The 16,204-nt window shown below is 43.5% G+C and overlaps 2 protein-coding genes across 5 annotated transcripts; one reads left to right on the top strand and one right to left on the bottom strand.

The window, feature by feature from the left end:
• Nucleotides 1-247: 247 nt before the first annotated feature.
• LOC138199915 (actin-related protein 2/3 complex subunit 4) lies at nucleotides 248-2,891 on the top strand. The gene is made up of 6 exons (XM_069152258.1): nucleotides 248-348; nucleotides 1,015-1,133; nucleotides 1,474-1,585; nucleotides 1,691-1,786; nucleotides 2,041-2,211; nucleotides 2,368-2,891. The coding sequence occupies exons 1-6, from the start codon at nucleotides 346-348 to the stop codon at nucleotides 2,371-2,373; spliced, it is 507 nt and encodes a 168-aa protein (XP_069008359.1). The 5' UTR covers nucleotides 248-345; the 3' UTR covers nucleotides 2,374-2,891.
• Nucleotides 1,917-15,909, bottom strand: pfkfb4a (6-phosphofructo-2-kinase/fructose-2,6-biphosphatase 4a). Of its 4 annotated transcripts, none has more exons than XM_069152130.1 (14): nucleotides 15,736-15,909; nucleotides 10,963-11,079; nucleotides 10,707-10,803; nucleotides 10,553-10,619; nucleotides 10,356-10,430; nucleotides 10,215-10,271; nucleotides 10,003-10,124; nucleotides 9,203-9,410; nucleotides 8,945-9,091; nucleotides 8,747-8,851; nucleotides 8,129-8,258; nucleotides 6,605-6,667; nucleotides 6,454-6,518; nucleotides 1,917-4,025 (listed from the first exon to the last, which is right to left on the bottom strand). In XM_069152130.1, exons 1-14 carry the CDS (start codon nucleotides 15,788-15,790, stop codon nucleotides 3,966-3,968), a joined length of 1,368 nt encoding a protein of 455 aa, XP_069008231.1. In that variant the 5' UTR covers nucleotides 15,791-15,909; the 3' UTR covers nucleotides 1,917-3,965. The 4 variants fall into 4 exon arrangements, with proteins under 4 accessions (XP_069008231.1, XP_069008063.1, XP_069008145.1 ...); XM_069151962.1 differs by lacking the exon at nucleotides 15,736-15,909 and adding an exon at nucleotides 12,026-12,320; XM_069152044.1 differs by lacking the exon at nucleotides 1,917-4,025 and adding an exon at nucleotides 4,917-5,694 and having other exon boundaries at nucleotides 15,736-15,908.
• Nucleotides 15,910-16,204: the final 295 nt, after the last annotated feature.

The raw sequence follows: 16,204 nt of genomic DNA, 5'->3' as shown, positions 1-16,204 counted from the left end.
CCATCTATGTCATACGTGTGTTATAACGTATTCATTCACATCATTTATTTAAAAAAAAACGTGTTACAGAAGGTCAAAATAACTCAAAACCAGACGGCCGCCGAAAAATATACCTCCCATTCCTGGACCGAAATGGGCACACCTTAGAGTGCGCTCGTTTTTCTACAATTATACTCCACCTGGGCGGAGACAAATAACTCAAACGCCAGTGTGAGGACATCCGCTTCCTCAAACTAAGAGCAAAGTAAAAAACAAACGCACCCTAAGCTTTACTTGACTATGTAGGATTTACGGAAGACTCGTCGCAGGCGTGGCTGAGGAACTTCCGTCTTTTACAGCGCAAAAATGGTAAGTCCCCTCCACTGAATGTATCTTTATATTTTGTTATTTAGCGATTTATTTTCCCTAAATACGGCTACATTTAAGGCCAAAATTAGCGAGCTAGCTCCGTGTCTCTCGTAGACAGGGTTTCTGGTTGGCTGCAGTAAAATGAGATGACGGGCATCCTTGACACGGTTTGCAGAAACCAGAGGCTGAACTGTCTTTTCATCTCAGCCACTTTTCTCCTCATTGCTCCCCCGAGCTCCGTCATTAAATAGCGTATATCCTTGGCATAAGACACGATAATGAAGCTAGACGTGATGAATTTGGATGAACCGCAATCTCGGTCACTTGAACGCATCACATCCACTGCCAGCCAAATCACTTCCTTCCATGCGAAATCTTCATAGAAAACTGGCATTTGTTAAAGGTTTTATGGGTTTTTTTCTGCCTAAAATAACGAAAAATAGCTTTATTTTTCAAATCAAAGTGGGCAAGCCTGGTTGTAAGTGGGTTAATAGGACGTCAGGTTACCCACTGCATCCTTGCCCACAGCTCACTCATCAAACCTGACCTCATCGTCTGACCCTGCAGCTGGGAGCTTCACTCTGCACGTACCCTGATCTATATAAGAATAACATCATGCACAGTAGTGACCCACCCAGCCACTGATCTTATTCCATCTCTCCCCAGACAGCGACTCTGCGCCCCTACTTAAACGCTGTGAGGGCCACCTTGCAGGCTGCCCTCTGTCTGGAAAACTTCTCCTCTCAGGTGGTGGAGCGTCACAACAAGCCGGAGGTGGAGGTCAGGTATGTTTAAACCAACACTGGCCTGTAGAGGTAGAAGTGTCGCCTAGTTGTCCCCGGTCTTTGCTTCCTCCTGTTTCTCCTGCCCTGAAACTGTGTGCAGATCATCTGCTGCTGTCACACAAGTTAGGACTTGTGCAAATATGCATAAGAAAATCTAGGAGGGAAGAAAAAATGACAACAAGCAGGGTCAAGACTCTAAAATTGAGACTTGCTCCATCCTGTAAGAGTCACTACACTGTGTTGTGGGGTCTTAGGCACAATAATAAGTCCCTGTATCTGGAAAACAGATTAGTTCTTAAGTGAAAAGGACTGTTTATGATGCGTTTTGATGTGGTTACAGGAGCAGTAAGGAGCTGCTACTTCAGCCCGTGGTGATCAGCCGCAATGACAAGGAGAAAATTCTCATTGAGGGATCCATCAACTCTGTCAGAGTCAGCATTGCTGTCAAGCAGGTCATTAAAACCAGCATGATTTTGACTGGTTTCATGAACTATTGATAATTGTCTTTCACAGTCTAAATATGCATCAAAACGAACTCATGTTGTTATTGACTACAGGCTGATGAGATTGAGAAGATCCTCTGCCACAAGTTTATGCGCTTCATGATGATGAGAGCAGAGAACTTCTTCATTCTGAGGAGGAAACCAGTCGAGGTAAGGGATGGACAGGGAGAGGGGTAATATGGGTTTTATATAATAGAATAAAAGCAGCTAATGGCGGAAGAGGAATCAATGTACAGTAAGACAGGAAGAATACAAATATATAAAATGAGGAACAGTGGGATCTTTTTAAGGCTCTTTATGCTCAAATATAGTCAAGACAGTAAACAAACATCAAACACCTCAAAATATTTCTTGTCAGATGTGCTGACCAGTCTCTCTGACTCGTTTCGGTATCGTTTCCTCAGGGATATGATATTAGCTTCTTGATCACCAACTTCCACACGGAGCAGATGTACAAACACAAGCTTGTGGACTTTGTCATCCACTTCATGGAGGAGATCGACAAGGAGATCAGCGAGATGAAACTGTCTGTTAATGCCAGGGCCCGTATCGTCGCTGAAGAATTCCTCAAGAACGTAAGCAACTTCTTCTCTGCTGTTGCTGCTCAAGTTGGGATATTGCTTGTGGGTTTTTTCTGCATTTAAAGGTCAAACTGCATGTGGTTTTTATTATTAAAAAACAACAACACATATGCAAAGATGAAAAATAATGAAATGCTGTCTTCTTCACAGTTCTGATGACGGTGTTGTCCTTGGTCCCGTACAAGCCTGGGAACACTCTTGTGGGCCAATCAGCACAAGAGTGCAGAACTAAAGGATTTAACAGCCAATCAGTGAGGAGATGAGAGGAACGTGACCAATCCGGCAGAGACACCCTTTGCATCCGTCTCGAGTAGTTCCCTGTATTCATGAGTATCAATTACTGTATATAATGAAATATTTACCAGTTTCATTTTCAGCCACTTAGAACAAATCCCCAAACAAAGGCGGGTCCTTAAAGTATTAATCAAGTTGATAGCCATGAATACAGGGGCATCGAGGACGTGTTGTGGCAAATAAAACAACCAGGTTTTTGTATTTTGTGTGTGTGAGTCTGTGTCCTGTCACTGTTGTTTCAAATTTGTCTCCAAAATTTCTCTGTTCAGGACATAAGGAATTGTGGCATTAAATCACATATAGCAAAGAGCTGTCTGTAAAGAAGCCACCATCACCCATGTAAGGAAAAAGTGAAAGACAATAAAAGTCAGTTGTTTCTACCTGTTGTTGCTTGTTCATAGTTTGTGCTGCCGCCGTATCTATAAATACATTTGTTCTGTTTTAGAGGAAGTTGTTTTTAGTTAAAACTTTGGTCACCTTATGCACAGTCGCTGTGTTATTTCAGCTGAGAGGAAGGGGAAGTGTTGCAGACAGTGTCACAACTGAATCCAAATGATTTACATAAAGACTCGTTCAAAGACAAGGACGTGGTGTTACAAAATCGATTCAAACACTTTTGAAGTTCACTTTTGTTTCATCAGCAGTATTTCCTGGACACGCAATGCATTCCTACAGAAGAGGCACACAAAGCGTGTGACTGCTGGAGGTAAACTGATTTGCACTGCATCGATACTGCTTGAAGAAGGCATATATTTTCAAGGAGGAGCAGTATGGCCTAATTACCACGTACAAAAGGTGTTTAGTTCCTGAACACTCCTGGTTTATTATCATAAATTTATACTCTACCATCCCACTTTATCTGATTGTATTCATGGAACCTACACCTCTATGCTCCACCTGTTCCTCCCAATCACCAGCCCCTCCTCCCTTCATCAGCTGCCACCTTCTGATTTGACCAATCACGTAGCAGAAAAATCACAGGCTCATCAGATGAAACCACACGGTTAATACCTCAAAACACATTACATTAACCTTCCGTGTTAATTCTACAGCGGCACAATATCAACGCAGTGAAACCATACGGAGCAGAGCAACAAGCAGGAATCTGCTGCAAGCCAACACCCTTCTGTGCAGTTTGATTCATAAATACAGCAGCAGCTATGCCGCGTGCAACACTGTGTTCAAATGAGAGCTCTGAGGCCCCGACGCTCGTGTGCTCTGGTTGAGCTCCTTCAAAATCCCTTAGAAAAGATAAACAGAGAGGTGTGTTAGTTTGTGTGTGTGTGTGTGTGTGTGTGTGTGTGCGCGTGACAGCGGTGAAGGAGGCACATCACCCAGACGGTCACCGGTGCGAGCGGGTGGTGCAGATCGGAGAGATGGGGAAAGCCGAAGAGTCTTGTCACCGGGAAGGGTGGCGAGAGAGGAGGAGAGGTCCGACGTCGCCAGCGAAGGCATCAGAGGTGAGGAGGGACGGTCTGCAGGGCGTCTTCAGTCGTCCGGTGGATGTTTACATTCTGTAAGGACGAACGCAGCAGCGTCAGATATACACACACACACACACACACGTATATCCACCTTTACAAGGAGGCAAGAAAACAATGAAGCTTTACCATCCTTAAAACACTTTATCAAGGTGTCCGGCTCCTTTTTCCATCTGTCAACGCCTCTTTACACTGTCCATCATACCCATGTTGCTCTTTGTCAGTGATGTGTTTGGCTCTTGTTGTCATGGTTTTTATGGCAGTTTTCCAAGACTTCAGATACATTTTCAGCTTTTGGACTGAGGCACTGTATCGGGTGGCCACATCACCCAGACAGTCATCAGTGAGAGTAGACTGGTCTCTGGTACAGTGCTGAAAGCCTCCTTTCTCTCTGTGAAGCGTGGATCAAATTGAATATTTCCCAACAGATGTTACTAATATGCTCCACTTTTATTTGTGTAAATGTGATTCATCCTGAAATGTACCTGCTTCTGTAGAACTCAAATCCGTTGCAACTTTTTTGTACTAAATGTTACTTTATATTTCTAAAAAATATGATTTATACTTTAAAAACACAATGCTGATATTTCAACAAGCGCTCACTTTGTCAGCAGACAGAAATCTGTGTTACACGGCGAGTATTTTGTTTAGGCTGGTGAATGGCAGCAGATTGTTATTCATCCCAGAGGAGTCTTTGCATATGAATGAAGTGTTCAGTTTAAACAGCAGAGTGAAGCAGGAAGCCACTGAACCTTGGATCTGGAGATAGTGACGATATCAAGGAAATACCGAGTCAGGAAGAGATGACCAGACCAGCGTTTTGTACCTATTTTATGTTTTCCTAACTTAACATTATTGAACCCTAAAGCAACTTTCACGCCAATCTTTTTGAAATGAAGCACAGAGTGTGGTAAGGATACATGAAATGGTTGAGTGGAGTTTATTTAGAAACAATAAACAGATACTTTGCTTTTAATTCTGATCAGTGATATGAATATACTTCACACAGTTTAACAAATTACCAAGAGACTTCTGTACTTCCAGGGTTTTCATTAGACAGTTTTAGACATCCAACATAACTAAACAGTTGATTTTCATGTGCAAACTAGAAATAATGCACAACATTGTTCTGTTGTGCAGTGCTGTAAAATTAAGATTACAGTTCCCTGACTCCTACCAACAGAAATATAAAGTGATGAGACACCGGCAAAACATTGTTAAATCAGTTCAACAGACAAGACCAATAAGAAAATCAGCTACATGTAATTAATACTTCAACAGGAAAGGTGAGTTTCTTTGCTTCACAGTTGGGAGTGCAGTATCAGTTCAAATAAACCTTTATCTGCTTCTCATTCATTCTCCAAAAATGAGAGAATGTGCATGACACAAGATCCGTGACAGGATTAATAGTTGAGAATTAGAAACTGGATTCCAGTCAATTACCACCGTCATCACGTCTTAAAATATGAGTGGAGATAAAACAGAAGACAGCAGCATTCACTTGGAGGGTACATTGTGCGTCTGGAGGGTACATTGTGCGTCGGAAGGGTTCAGTGTGCGTAATGAAGGCTAAAAGAGAGTGGGGGGAGTTCAGGGAGGGGGGGGGAGGGAGTTCAGGGAGGGGGAGGGGGAAGGGGGGGACTCATTGGTGAGCTGGCACTGTTAGCAAAGCCTCCTCTGACATCCGCGACACTTCTACGTTCTGTTCGATAAAAAAACAAAACAAAGAGGAGGAGGAATCAAAACACAAGGGAGACATGAGATCCACTGCACGCACCAGGACTTGAAAACATGTATGACATTTAGTTCTTAAACATGGTTGAGGGTTTTATCTGTCAGACGTGTCCATCAGTTGTGTGTCCAGAAGAAATGAAACCACTGCATGCAAAGTTTTAATGCTCTTGTTTATCTGATGCTCATCCTTAAAAAAAAATTAAAAAAAAAAAAATCTGGATTTATCAGCTGCAAAAAGCTAAGATCACACAAAGAGGCTGTATTTGTATTTGTATTGAACCATCATCTAAATTCAATTATTCTGCTTGTGCTGATTGCCTTGCATCATATCAGTTTACTCATGTGCGGTTCATACTGTCAATTCACTGGTATAATACTTCATATACAGCTTTTGATGCTGATCAGGATTGTAACACGTCGACTGAGAGGCATGCTGACCTAATGGATGTGAGGGTGAAAATGTGGCGCCTTAGAAGCAGTAAGAGCATTAGAGGTTGTTTCTATGGACCTTTAATCCACACACAGTCTGACACAAAAACCTGCTCTGCACTGATTATGAAAAAAAATGTCCATCAGCATAAAGTGCAGGAAAAACACAACATAACAGCTGCAGAAGATGGTTCAGCACCTCAAACTGTCGGACTAACCCGTTATGGAGACATCTTGTCAAAAAAACAAAAGTGGGTCAGTTGTGCTGTTTTGCGTGTCTGTGTGTCGTTACACTCACCTCTGGTCTTTCTCTGTGTGTGTTGACCGCGTCCACATTTAGGCTGATGGACTCCACTTTACAGCCTGATCGTGCAGACAGAAGGTTTGTTTCGTTAGCTCGTGATTCTTTTTATTTGGTTCATTACATACTGACAGGGGAGCAGTCCTACCGTAGGCCACTGGCGTTAGCTTCAACACAGTGTGCAGCGGGCACTTCAGGTACGGCAGCTCTTCTGTAAGGACAAATCAGCAGTTCATTAAACCAGCAGAACAAAAGAGGAACAGCAGATCCTGTCTTGTATTTTCAGATGATTTCTGGAATCTGATTTCTGGTGGCATTTTTCCCTGCGACGGAAAGAGCCCAACTTGTTGTGTATCCTGCACTCGATATAAACTATACTTTGAAAAGGAGAAATCAAGAGAAAAAAAAAAGAAAAAAAAAGAAGATAAATTGGACTATTTTTGTTACAACGCCCTGAACTACAAAATAGAAATTAGGTCGGTCAGCCAGGAGTGAAGCACACATCTCGAGACTCTATAAAAGTATGTCAGAGCTTTACACGGAACATGTGAGTGAACAAAACATTTTATCCAGTACCTTATTCAAAGCAAGGTGTAAATACTTTATGACATGTGCGTCTTATAAAACTGCCCGGGACACAGGCCTGAAAAAGGCTGTGATTTATATATTTCACTGTATGCGGGTAATAAATGAATACTGAGCAGAGCAATTACAAACACTCAACAGTGGATGAGAGTGACACGACAGTTCATGGTCTGGTAGTGTGACAATACACCAAACATGGTGATGAAACCTGCTACAAATATGAATTCTCGGTTTCCAAACACGGAGCATCCGTGTCTGTATTGGCCGACAACGAACGTCCGCACGGTCAAATTTGGAACAGAGGTTAACGCGGCCCGATAAAGTGACGAAGCAGCTGGAGACGGTGCTGAAACACACCGTACACGTGAATTCATTCCTCGCACGGCCTTCAGCAGGAGTAAGTAAAAGGAAAATGGGCAGATATTTGTTGGAAAGATCCTAAAAAGTAAAAAAAAAATGACCCTTTCGTCCTAGTTATGGGTTTGGTCTGTGTTTTCCAGTAACAACTATTTTATAGTTTCATCCTGTGTCTTCTTGTCCCCAAACTTACTGTATTTAAATGCATTAACTGAATCCAGTGTCATTTGCCACAATGCTGCCTCTGGATGTAGGTTTTTACGTTAAGGCTCCTTTAGGTTCAATTATTGCTGTGATTACCAAACTGTGGTACGAGTAGCACTGGTGGTACGCAAGAGTCTGGCTGGATGAAAACTAGATTTTAGAGCACACAACATGTTAGCTGGACGCCGACAGAACGGACTCCTCGGTTGTTGATTTTTGGAACGAGGGGAATTTGGCTTCGCCCCGACGGGTCAGACGAGCCATTCAATGCTGAAGAGGAGTCCGAGTTAGAAGTTGAGATGCAGAGTGGCACCATTTGTATCAAGAGCTGTATCCTTTGATTATGAAACGGTGGCCCTATGTTGATGTTATTTACCCTTTATGAGGCCATTGCATGGTTAAGTAGATGAATTTGATCTAATGAAAAAGAACTGTTAGGTGATTGCAGTGGGAAGTCATGCTTGGGAAATTCGTACACCGGTGCATGACCCAAGAAGTTCGGGAACCTCCGAGTTCAATGACCGACCTGCTGTCTTGTCCAGAAAGTAGGCCAACAGGCAGCGCATGACAGCCTGGTGACAGACGACCAGCACGTTCTCCTGCCTCTCCAACTCCATGATGACCGGCTCCAATCGCTGCACCAGGTCCTCGTAGGACTGAGTGAGACAAGACATTGAAAAAAGACAAAAGAAATAGATAAGAAATCAGAGCAATACCCGCATCGTCATCAAAAACAAACATCTGTAAATGAACACTTTCTCTCTATCCATTTTCTTCACATGTTCTTCTGAGCAATTACGCACAACAAGTGGAAAACTCCAAACAGGCTGTTTAGATTAACGCTGGCTTTAAAACAGTCCCAAAGTGCTACATCAGCACGGTCTGACCGGGCAACCAACTAATGCCCACATCCATCTTCCTGTGTGACATTAATGGAGAAGTAATGGGGTGAACTGGAGGTGAAAACACACAACACACACACACACACACACACGGAGAGAGTATGTCATTATATTCACAAAGGAGACTCGGCTCTGCTTTGGCAATTTCCAAAATTCAATCAGACGCCGTCTCCAAGCATGTTTCTTCTACGTGGACGTACAGCAACACACTTTAACAGCATCAATAGACAAATATAACTGACCTCTCCTTTAGGGTACCGATAGCGGTATTTGTCCTGGTCTCTCAGGGCAAACTCCAGAGGGTAGTGGTCCTGGATCTCCTCATACATCATATCCTCACACACACCCTAAAATGTCATTACACACAGGTTAAATTCTACCAACACGGCACAAAGAGACCGTGAACACAAGTGCTTGGAAGCCAAGAGAGCAACACGTACAGCATCGATCTCATTCAGGACCTTCCACTGTTCATAGGGCACACTAAGAGCCTCGGCCGTCTGGATGGTTCTCTTCATCTGACTTGTCCACACCTTCAGGTCGCTGATTTTCTGTGCCTCGATGAACTGGCTCAGCTTCTTAGCGAACTGCAGAGAGGTAAACAAAGTTTTTTTTTTTTTTTTTTTAATACACCACATCAGGAAAAAGTAAGTCGCAGTTCTGAGGACACTTCTCTTGTATTGCGAAGTCTGTTGTACCTCTTTGCCCCGAGACGTGAGGCCTGAGTCTCCTCCGATTCGACCCTTAACATTAAGCTCGCTCTCTCCGTGGCGGCACAGGTAGATGGAGCGCGGCGTGATGTGGATGTTCATGAGGTAGTAGACGATCCGGCTCTGGATGTGGTCCAACACTCTGTTGACCAGGAAGCGCTGACCCACGTCCATGATTTTAATATAGGACAGATCCCTGAGAGGAGACCATGAATAAAAAAAGACTTGTGTTCATCATTGTGTTGTTCTTATGTCACTCGAGTTTCAGTGTGCAGGATGTTGTCTGTACAGAGTCTGACACCACAAGGTTGTTCTCATTGGTACCGATCGGCTGCATAGGGAAGGTTTCTGTGTTCACCTTAAATCTCAGTTTAGATCTTGCACGTGTGACATCATAAGTTTAGAAGCCAATCATAATCAAATAGACAGAATAAACAGAGATTTAATGAGGTAGTTGAACCCTTTAGTGGAAAAACAGTTCAGACACAAAGTTAGGTTGTTTTATACATTTGTTAAACTTTCCAGAAAAGGCTCATTAAAAATGTATTCATATCTGCAAATGAGCAAAAACCCAAAACAGCCAAACTAATGTTGTTAACCATACTGAAATGCATTAAAATATAAAGTAAAATAAGCTTTAATTTTCATATGGTTCTGAGCAAGTTTTATGAGCATAGGCTTTCAATACTTAGGGAAACCTGCGCTAAGAAATTCTGACTGATATTTTCATTTTTCATTGTGACACGAGGACTGGCGGTACATCATGTCTAACACAGCCTCCACCTCACCTGTCTAGAACTTCATCCAGCGTCTCGTAGGAGTTTTCATAACACTGGATCCTCTTCATGAAATCTTCCGCCGCTTCCTCGGTGTTGCAGTTTGTGTAGTCGGGGCTGCCCAGCTTCACTTGCTAAACGAAGCAACAGCAGAGCGGTGAGCACAACAAGGACACGGGCTTATTTCCTCGAGACAAAAACATCTGACAAACACAGCCGCTCACCACTATGTTCTCCTGTATGACATCTGGGTCTTCACACACCGACTCCACAAAGAACACCTGGGAGGAGAGGGGAAACAACACTGACTCAGTATCAACACAAAAAGCAGTGTCCTCACTGAGCGCTGCGACCCAACAAGTTACCTTAAAGCCATTCTGCTCCGCAAACTGGACGATGGTTTCTCTTCTTTCTCTGGTAGTGTTTGTGGCATCAAAAACCTTTAAACACAGAACAGCAATGGAGAAGACGTTTAGCATTGGACTGTATGTATTTATACAACTGATGCTATTTAAACTGTATATAATATCTCTCCCAATACAGCATTTATCATTTGACATACCGCAACTTGGCCTCCTTCCTCTGTGAGGTACTGTCGCACATCGCTCAGCGCCGCAGAAGCACACTGTCTGCAAAATCACAGATAACCCATAAACATTACATGACTGGTGATTATGAAATTCCAGAGTCCATCTGAGGCCATAAACTACTCTTACCTTCTGATCTTTAACCCCTCCTCGTTGTCTGGACGGAAGAACTCAAATGACTTGTAGATCTTCACGAACTCTCTTCTGTACTGCCCAACATTGAACTCTGTGGAGAAAAATATGGAGGCAAAACCCTTTGACATCCCTTTTACTTTGACTTTCAAACACAACACTGATTTAAGTCTCATTAAGTGATGTTTCTAAAGCCGTGCTATGTTTCACTCTAGTTTGTTAGGCTGCAGCGAACAGCTGGTGGAGGTTGTACCTCTGGTGGGCACGCCGATCCAGTTGAGATAGCGGGTCAGCTTCTTGGAGATGTAGGTCTTTCCTCTGGCAGGAAGGCCCACTGTCACAATCAGGGTGGGACAGTTGGTCATACATACTGGAATACAAAAGAGATGTGGATACTTCAGTCATGCGATGATCACACAAGGTAGATGGAAGACATAAAACCGAGTTCAGTACAAAGCATAAAGTTGCCCACTCTGAGACACCGAGAGGGCGAAGAGCAGAGATCATGCTGGTTTCAGGACGTGTCAGAGGACTTTGTGAAACATTTTTACAACTCAAAGACATCTGGAGAAAGCAAACAGCTAGTTTCCACATTGAGCCGCTGTGTGTGCACAGATGACTGGGTCAGAGAGCACGATGGCTTTCAAGGGTGCTGGTTCATGCATTTGTTTTTAAGTTTAACATATTGAGCACGACGCTACCTCTCTGCAATCTGAATATATGTGTGTATGCCGCAAACCAGCTTATGTCCAACATGTTACACCAACCAAACAGACATTTTTACCCCAATGCTCACCATTTCTCTAACATTTTTAACTAAAAAAAAAAAAAAATTAAAAAAAAAAAAAATCCTCTTTCAGGGCACAGTGAGGAAAACAGTCGAGTGACCAATGATAAAAACACCGCAGCACATCAACAAGGCGAATCACTCACATGACTGCAGGGATACAATTCCTGTTTACCAACAACGGATGCTTAACTTGGCACAGAGCAACAATAACGCGGGCATCCCCGGTGCCAGTCCTTTCTCCTCGACACGAGCAGCCTTCCTCTGCGGTGAACATCGTGTGAATGAGACCTTACATAACACGTGAACCCTTGAGCACCGAGCGCCACGCGCTTTCACCTGTAGTAACGTTAGCTAGCACATGAAACCAGACGGAGGCGGTAACACCGGGCAGACAGCGCGAGCTCCACGGTGGGTTGGACAACCACGAGCATCGGGAGAACACGTTCAAATACGCTTTGCTCGGTAAACCGCGCACGAGCAGCTCCGCGCCGGCGCTAACCACGCCGGCCACGTTCGTCGTACGCACCCTTTCTTTGGGAAATGTGTTTTTCAGGAAGGCCATTTTTACACGGCACCCAAATCTTCTTCAGGGGGTTTTGGGTGAGTTCCCGCGGATTTGACGGCGCTTCGTCCTCCATTCCGTGTTGCGCTGAGGCGGAGGCAGCCGCAGCGGGAACGGGAACGGGAACACGGGGCCTTTTCCCGTGATGCTGCTCTGAAGGTGACCGGTGTTTCATCCGCGAGGCTCTGCGGGGATGATGGAGAAGGTCCCGGCGCTCGTGCGCTTCCCCCTCTCTCTCTCCCCGTGCCGTTGTCACGTGCCCCGGTCTGGCCACACTGGAAACCGACGGGCAGCCGTAATGACCGCAGCGCGAGCGCAACAAGGTTTTCTGCTCAAACCGTAAGTGACCTATGCTGAGCGCACCCAAAAACCCAAGCTACAGGGAATACATGAAGGTAGGTAGGTAGGTATTTACTTTATTAATCCCCGAGGGGAAATTTTTTTTAATTTGAATGCACCAGAGAGAGTATGATAATACTCCTGAACTTATCAAAATTGTGCAAAATGCTGAAAGAGTCATGTTCACTTCAGGTTCCTGTGATGATTCAAACTGTTTCCTGTAAAAATGTTTAGTTGACAAATATTTACAGCAGTGTTGAGTATCTTTTTAGCTTCTCACAAAACACTGATGTTGCCACCTTATGGAGTTGTCTTGGAGAAGATTTGAGCAAAGTCTATTTATTATATATATTTACTACTCTGGCAGACTTAGATCAACGAATTAGAATTAGAACGAATTACTAAGAAGTGACCTAACTTGTTTTATCTACAAAACTGACTGTTTTTGAAAGTGCTGGTTTGGTCTTCTGGAGAAAAATAAAAAATGCTCTTCAGCTGCACAATGTGCTCCCCTATGTTTACCATCTGGCTTTCTATTCTGAGCAATAAGTGTGCAGTCCATTTTTACAGCTTTTTACAAATCAGCGCCTCGCAGTTACCTCCGCCAATCAGTGAAGCTGAAATTTACATCCATATCCTGGCAAGACTTATTTTATGAATGTAATGGAGACTTGGAAAGAATTAACACATCTTCAACCTGACAGTAGAAGATCCATGCAATCAGCCAAGAGTCTGACCAAATGTTAAGTGTGGTCACTATTCTCCCCTTCTGTTGAATGGTGTTGAATAATGGACTTAAATGTGTTTTTGCAGAACATTTTGATATTACAGTGAAGTTAACCTTTGACCTTCTGGATATGAAAAGTCATCAGGTCATATTTTTGTCCCAATAGATATGTGTGAAATTTTGTCATGAACTAGTATAAGAACATTTGAGGTTTGGACACAAACATGTTTTGTGAGGTCACAGTAACCTTTGAGCAAATTCATCCGTATTATTTTGGTCTTTCAGGTGCGGCAGCTGACTGATAAGGAAAGCTTAGAGCACCTTCCTGGCTAGAGTCAAGGATGTAAAAGCGAGTAGTTATGCTTTTCTTGAAATGTTGTAATGTCAAACAGCATCAGAAGTTCTTAAACAGCGACAAAGAAACCTGCTGCAGCAAACCTATGGCTCTAAAGGCCCTGGAAGCACAGTGTGGATATGAAGGGCCTTCAAGAAACCACATTTTCAGTGTTGCTTAAAAACTGTTTGATCTTATCTTAGCACAGTGGTTTGGTGTAGTTTTTGCCAGCAAAAGACACCTGGCTGTGTTTGCCTGTTTCACAGGAATGTGAAAATCTGAGGTAACCACTCAGCTTTAGTGTCAATTCAAGAGTCATCCACGAGTAGCCCAGCTGGTCATTTGTGCTCTTATGAAACAACCCCCCGAAGATGTGAAGCTGGCCATGATGCCGTGCGTTAGGGATAGAATACAATTCAAAAGCTGCTTTTAGTAATGATTCATATTGAGGAACTCGTCAGCATCTCTTCTGATTAGACAATCTACTGATAATTGGCCTTTTCACATTATTCATGGCTGTTTTCTGTTTAGTTGCTTCGGTTTTACTGACCACTCCCACACTAATGGCTAACTGAGAAACTTGACTTGATTGTAAATGGTATCAATCAAACTATCTGCTGGGAAATTGTCAGTCATTAAGTCAAAAAATATTTTCTGTTCCATCTGCGATGTTAACCAACAAGGTGAGCTATTGTGTAAAACACCTCAGTCATGGGCTGACAATGTCCATGAGATGGCAGCATTACACCCTCTCTCTCCTTTGCTGTATATTTGACCCAGGCTGGCAAACTATCTATATACCACACATTAGAAATGCAATCCAACTCAATGGTGCTGCAACAAATAACACATTTGTTCATAAGGTGTCAGAGATTCTTCTGTTTCAAGAAGTTTTTAAAAAAAAATTCTGCTCAAACCAGGTAAACAGAATAGCCTTCAGTACAATGCAGTCAAGTGAGACAGCCCAACAGTGGCCATAGAAATGACCTCAGAGATGACCCACACCACACTAACACCGTCAACAATAACTGAACATTATAAGCTTTACAAAGACTTTTGCAGAGCTGTTGTACTGGATTAAATGAAACTGCACAGGTGTACTTATAGCTCACAGTTTCAGGTTAGTCGGCCTATCTGCTCATCTGTTGTGTGTTATGTGCTATCATGGTGTACTGATTATATTAAGCTTCAAGTCAGTTTTGGTGGTGGAGCAACAGGGCCTGTGACCTAAATATGGGGAGATGTAGGTTTTCTAATTAAACGCTCCCAAATTCCCTGCCTGCTAGTAGAATATAATTCATGTCAGGTTCAAAAGGTGCAAAGAAACGGCACAGTAAAGCATGCTAAGGATTATTTTTAGACTTTCAGCGAGTGGAAAGTAAACATGCTGCAGTGCAGACTTTTGATTGTCCCATGACATATTGTCAGCTGTATACAAGTTGAGAGGCATATGGGTATTAAAAGTCATCTGCCCTATTTTAAGAGGACTTACACAGTTCTGTATATCTGCTTTGTATGAAGTCAGATATTTCCCAGGGAGGGCAAATGAGGTGTCTAACACACTGTACACAACAATGTGAACAGGAAACAGGACTGAGCTCCTCCTCCCAGCAGCTGCCAGGCTCTGATTGCAGCTAGCTGCCTTTAGTCTGTGTCTATCATACAGGACAAGTCATTTCCCTATATAGTAGTCTATGTTAACATTACTTTTGGCAGCAACATTCAGCATGCCCAGACCTTTTCCGCTCACGAGTCACAGATCAGCCTTCGCAGTAAGACATCAGTGTCGTGCATTGCATTGCAGCAGAACAGTGTGAGCTGCACAACCACAACAGCCATAAAACCACCAATGAGTTCCTGCAACATCTATCACACGACCGGTGAGTGAAATGTGACTGTAACAACAGCCCAATAGAAACTGAAAGAACCCTGGGAGATCCGATTCTCTCCTCGGATACCACAGATTTCTTTTATTATCAGCATTATTTGTATTGTCATATCCGCCTCTCTCCTCATTTGTGTTCTAGTAAAACAAGTGCTGAGGCCGCTTCCTATGAAACCAAAGATTATCGGCTGTTGTTGTTATGTAGGGGAAAGGTCTCGGTGACAGCGCCAACACGCCGACGAGCACGTCCTCTTGTTTACGTTTTTGTTTTTTTTTAAGAGCTGCTCGACCTGCCCTTCGCCGTCCGCCTATCATCCGGTTCAAGGTGCACAATTTAAAAAATTACATTACGCAAGGATGATAAGAGCCTTCAAAGCGACGTCTCTTACCCGGTCTGTCCTGGTTGTGCGCGAGTTTGGACCGGCTGGAGCAGCCTCTCATCATGGGCGTCTGTCTGATGAAGAGCGGAGAGCCTGTGTGTGTGTGTGTGTGTGTATACGTGCGTCCAACAGCTTCCTGTCCTCCGCCGATGCTCACTGTACACACGCTGGGGGTGTGTGTGAGAGCTGGAAACAGGAGGAAGGCTTTACACTAAAATGGATGTGACGAGGTACCTGCCCTCTGCACCCTCCTTCCACCACACCCACCCTGGGACAACTGGGAAATGTCCCCATCAGGGCAGGACTTCACGGTGACATTTAGGATGCCGTATAAACTAGTCCAGCATGATCAGCCATATCAATAGAAATTCACAAATGTTCAACATTAGTGATAAATATGCTGTAATATTTTGTTACACGTCTTCGACACTGATTAAATGATACAAAAATGAACACCAACCATAACGCAGCGTCGGGA

Source organism: Embiotoca jacksoni, unplaced genomic scaffold (genome assembly GCF_022577435.1).
Source record: "Embiotoca jacksoni isolate LCO1_2020_lvr unplaced genomic scaffold, fEmbJac1.0.p SCAF_1, whole genome shotgun sequence".
In the NCBI taxonomy this organism is placed as follows: domain Eukaryota; kingdom Metazoa; phylum Chordata; class Actinopteri; family Embiotocidae; genus Embiotoca; species Embiotoca jacksoni.
This window is presented reverse-complemented; position numbering and strand designations above follow the sequence as displayed.

What these genes read in the sequence shown, in the direction of transcription:
- LOC138199915 (XM_069152258.1), top strand. An exon ending in AAGCCGGAGGTGGAGGTCAG is followed by an intron (nt 1,134 to 1,473) that starts GTATGTTTAAAC and finishes ATGTGGTTACAG; the next exon opens with GAGCAGTAAGGAGCTGCTAC. An exon ending in TGAGGAGGAAACCAGTCGAG is followed by an intron (nt 1,787 to 2,040) that starts GTAAGGGATGGA and finishes TCGTTTCCTCAG; the next exon opens with GGATATGATATTAGCTTCTT.
- pfkfb4a (XM_069151875.1), bottom strand. Translation starts at nt 12,236, where the DNA reads ATGAAACACCGGTCACCTTCAGAGCAGCATCACGGGAAAAGGCCCCGT. An exon ending in GAGGGGTTAAAGATCAGAAG is followed by an intron (nt 10,620 to 10,706) that starts GTAAGAGTAGTT and finishes GTGATTTTGCAG; the next exon opens with ACAGTGTGCTTCTGCGGCGC. An exon ending in TCATACAGGAGAACATAGTG is followed by an intron (nt 10,125 to 10,214) that starts GTGAGCGGCTGT and finishes TGCTTCGTTTAG; the next exon opens with CAAGTGAAGCTGGGCAGCCC.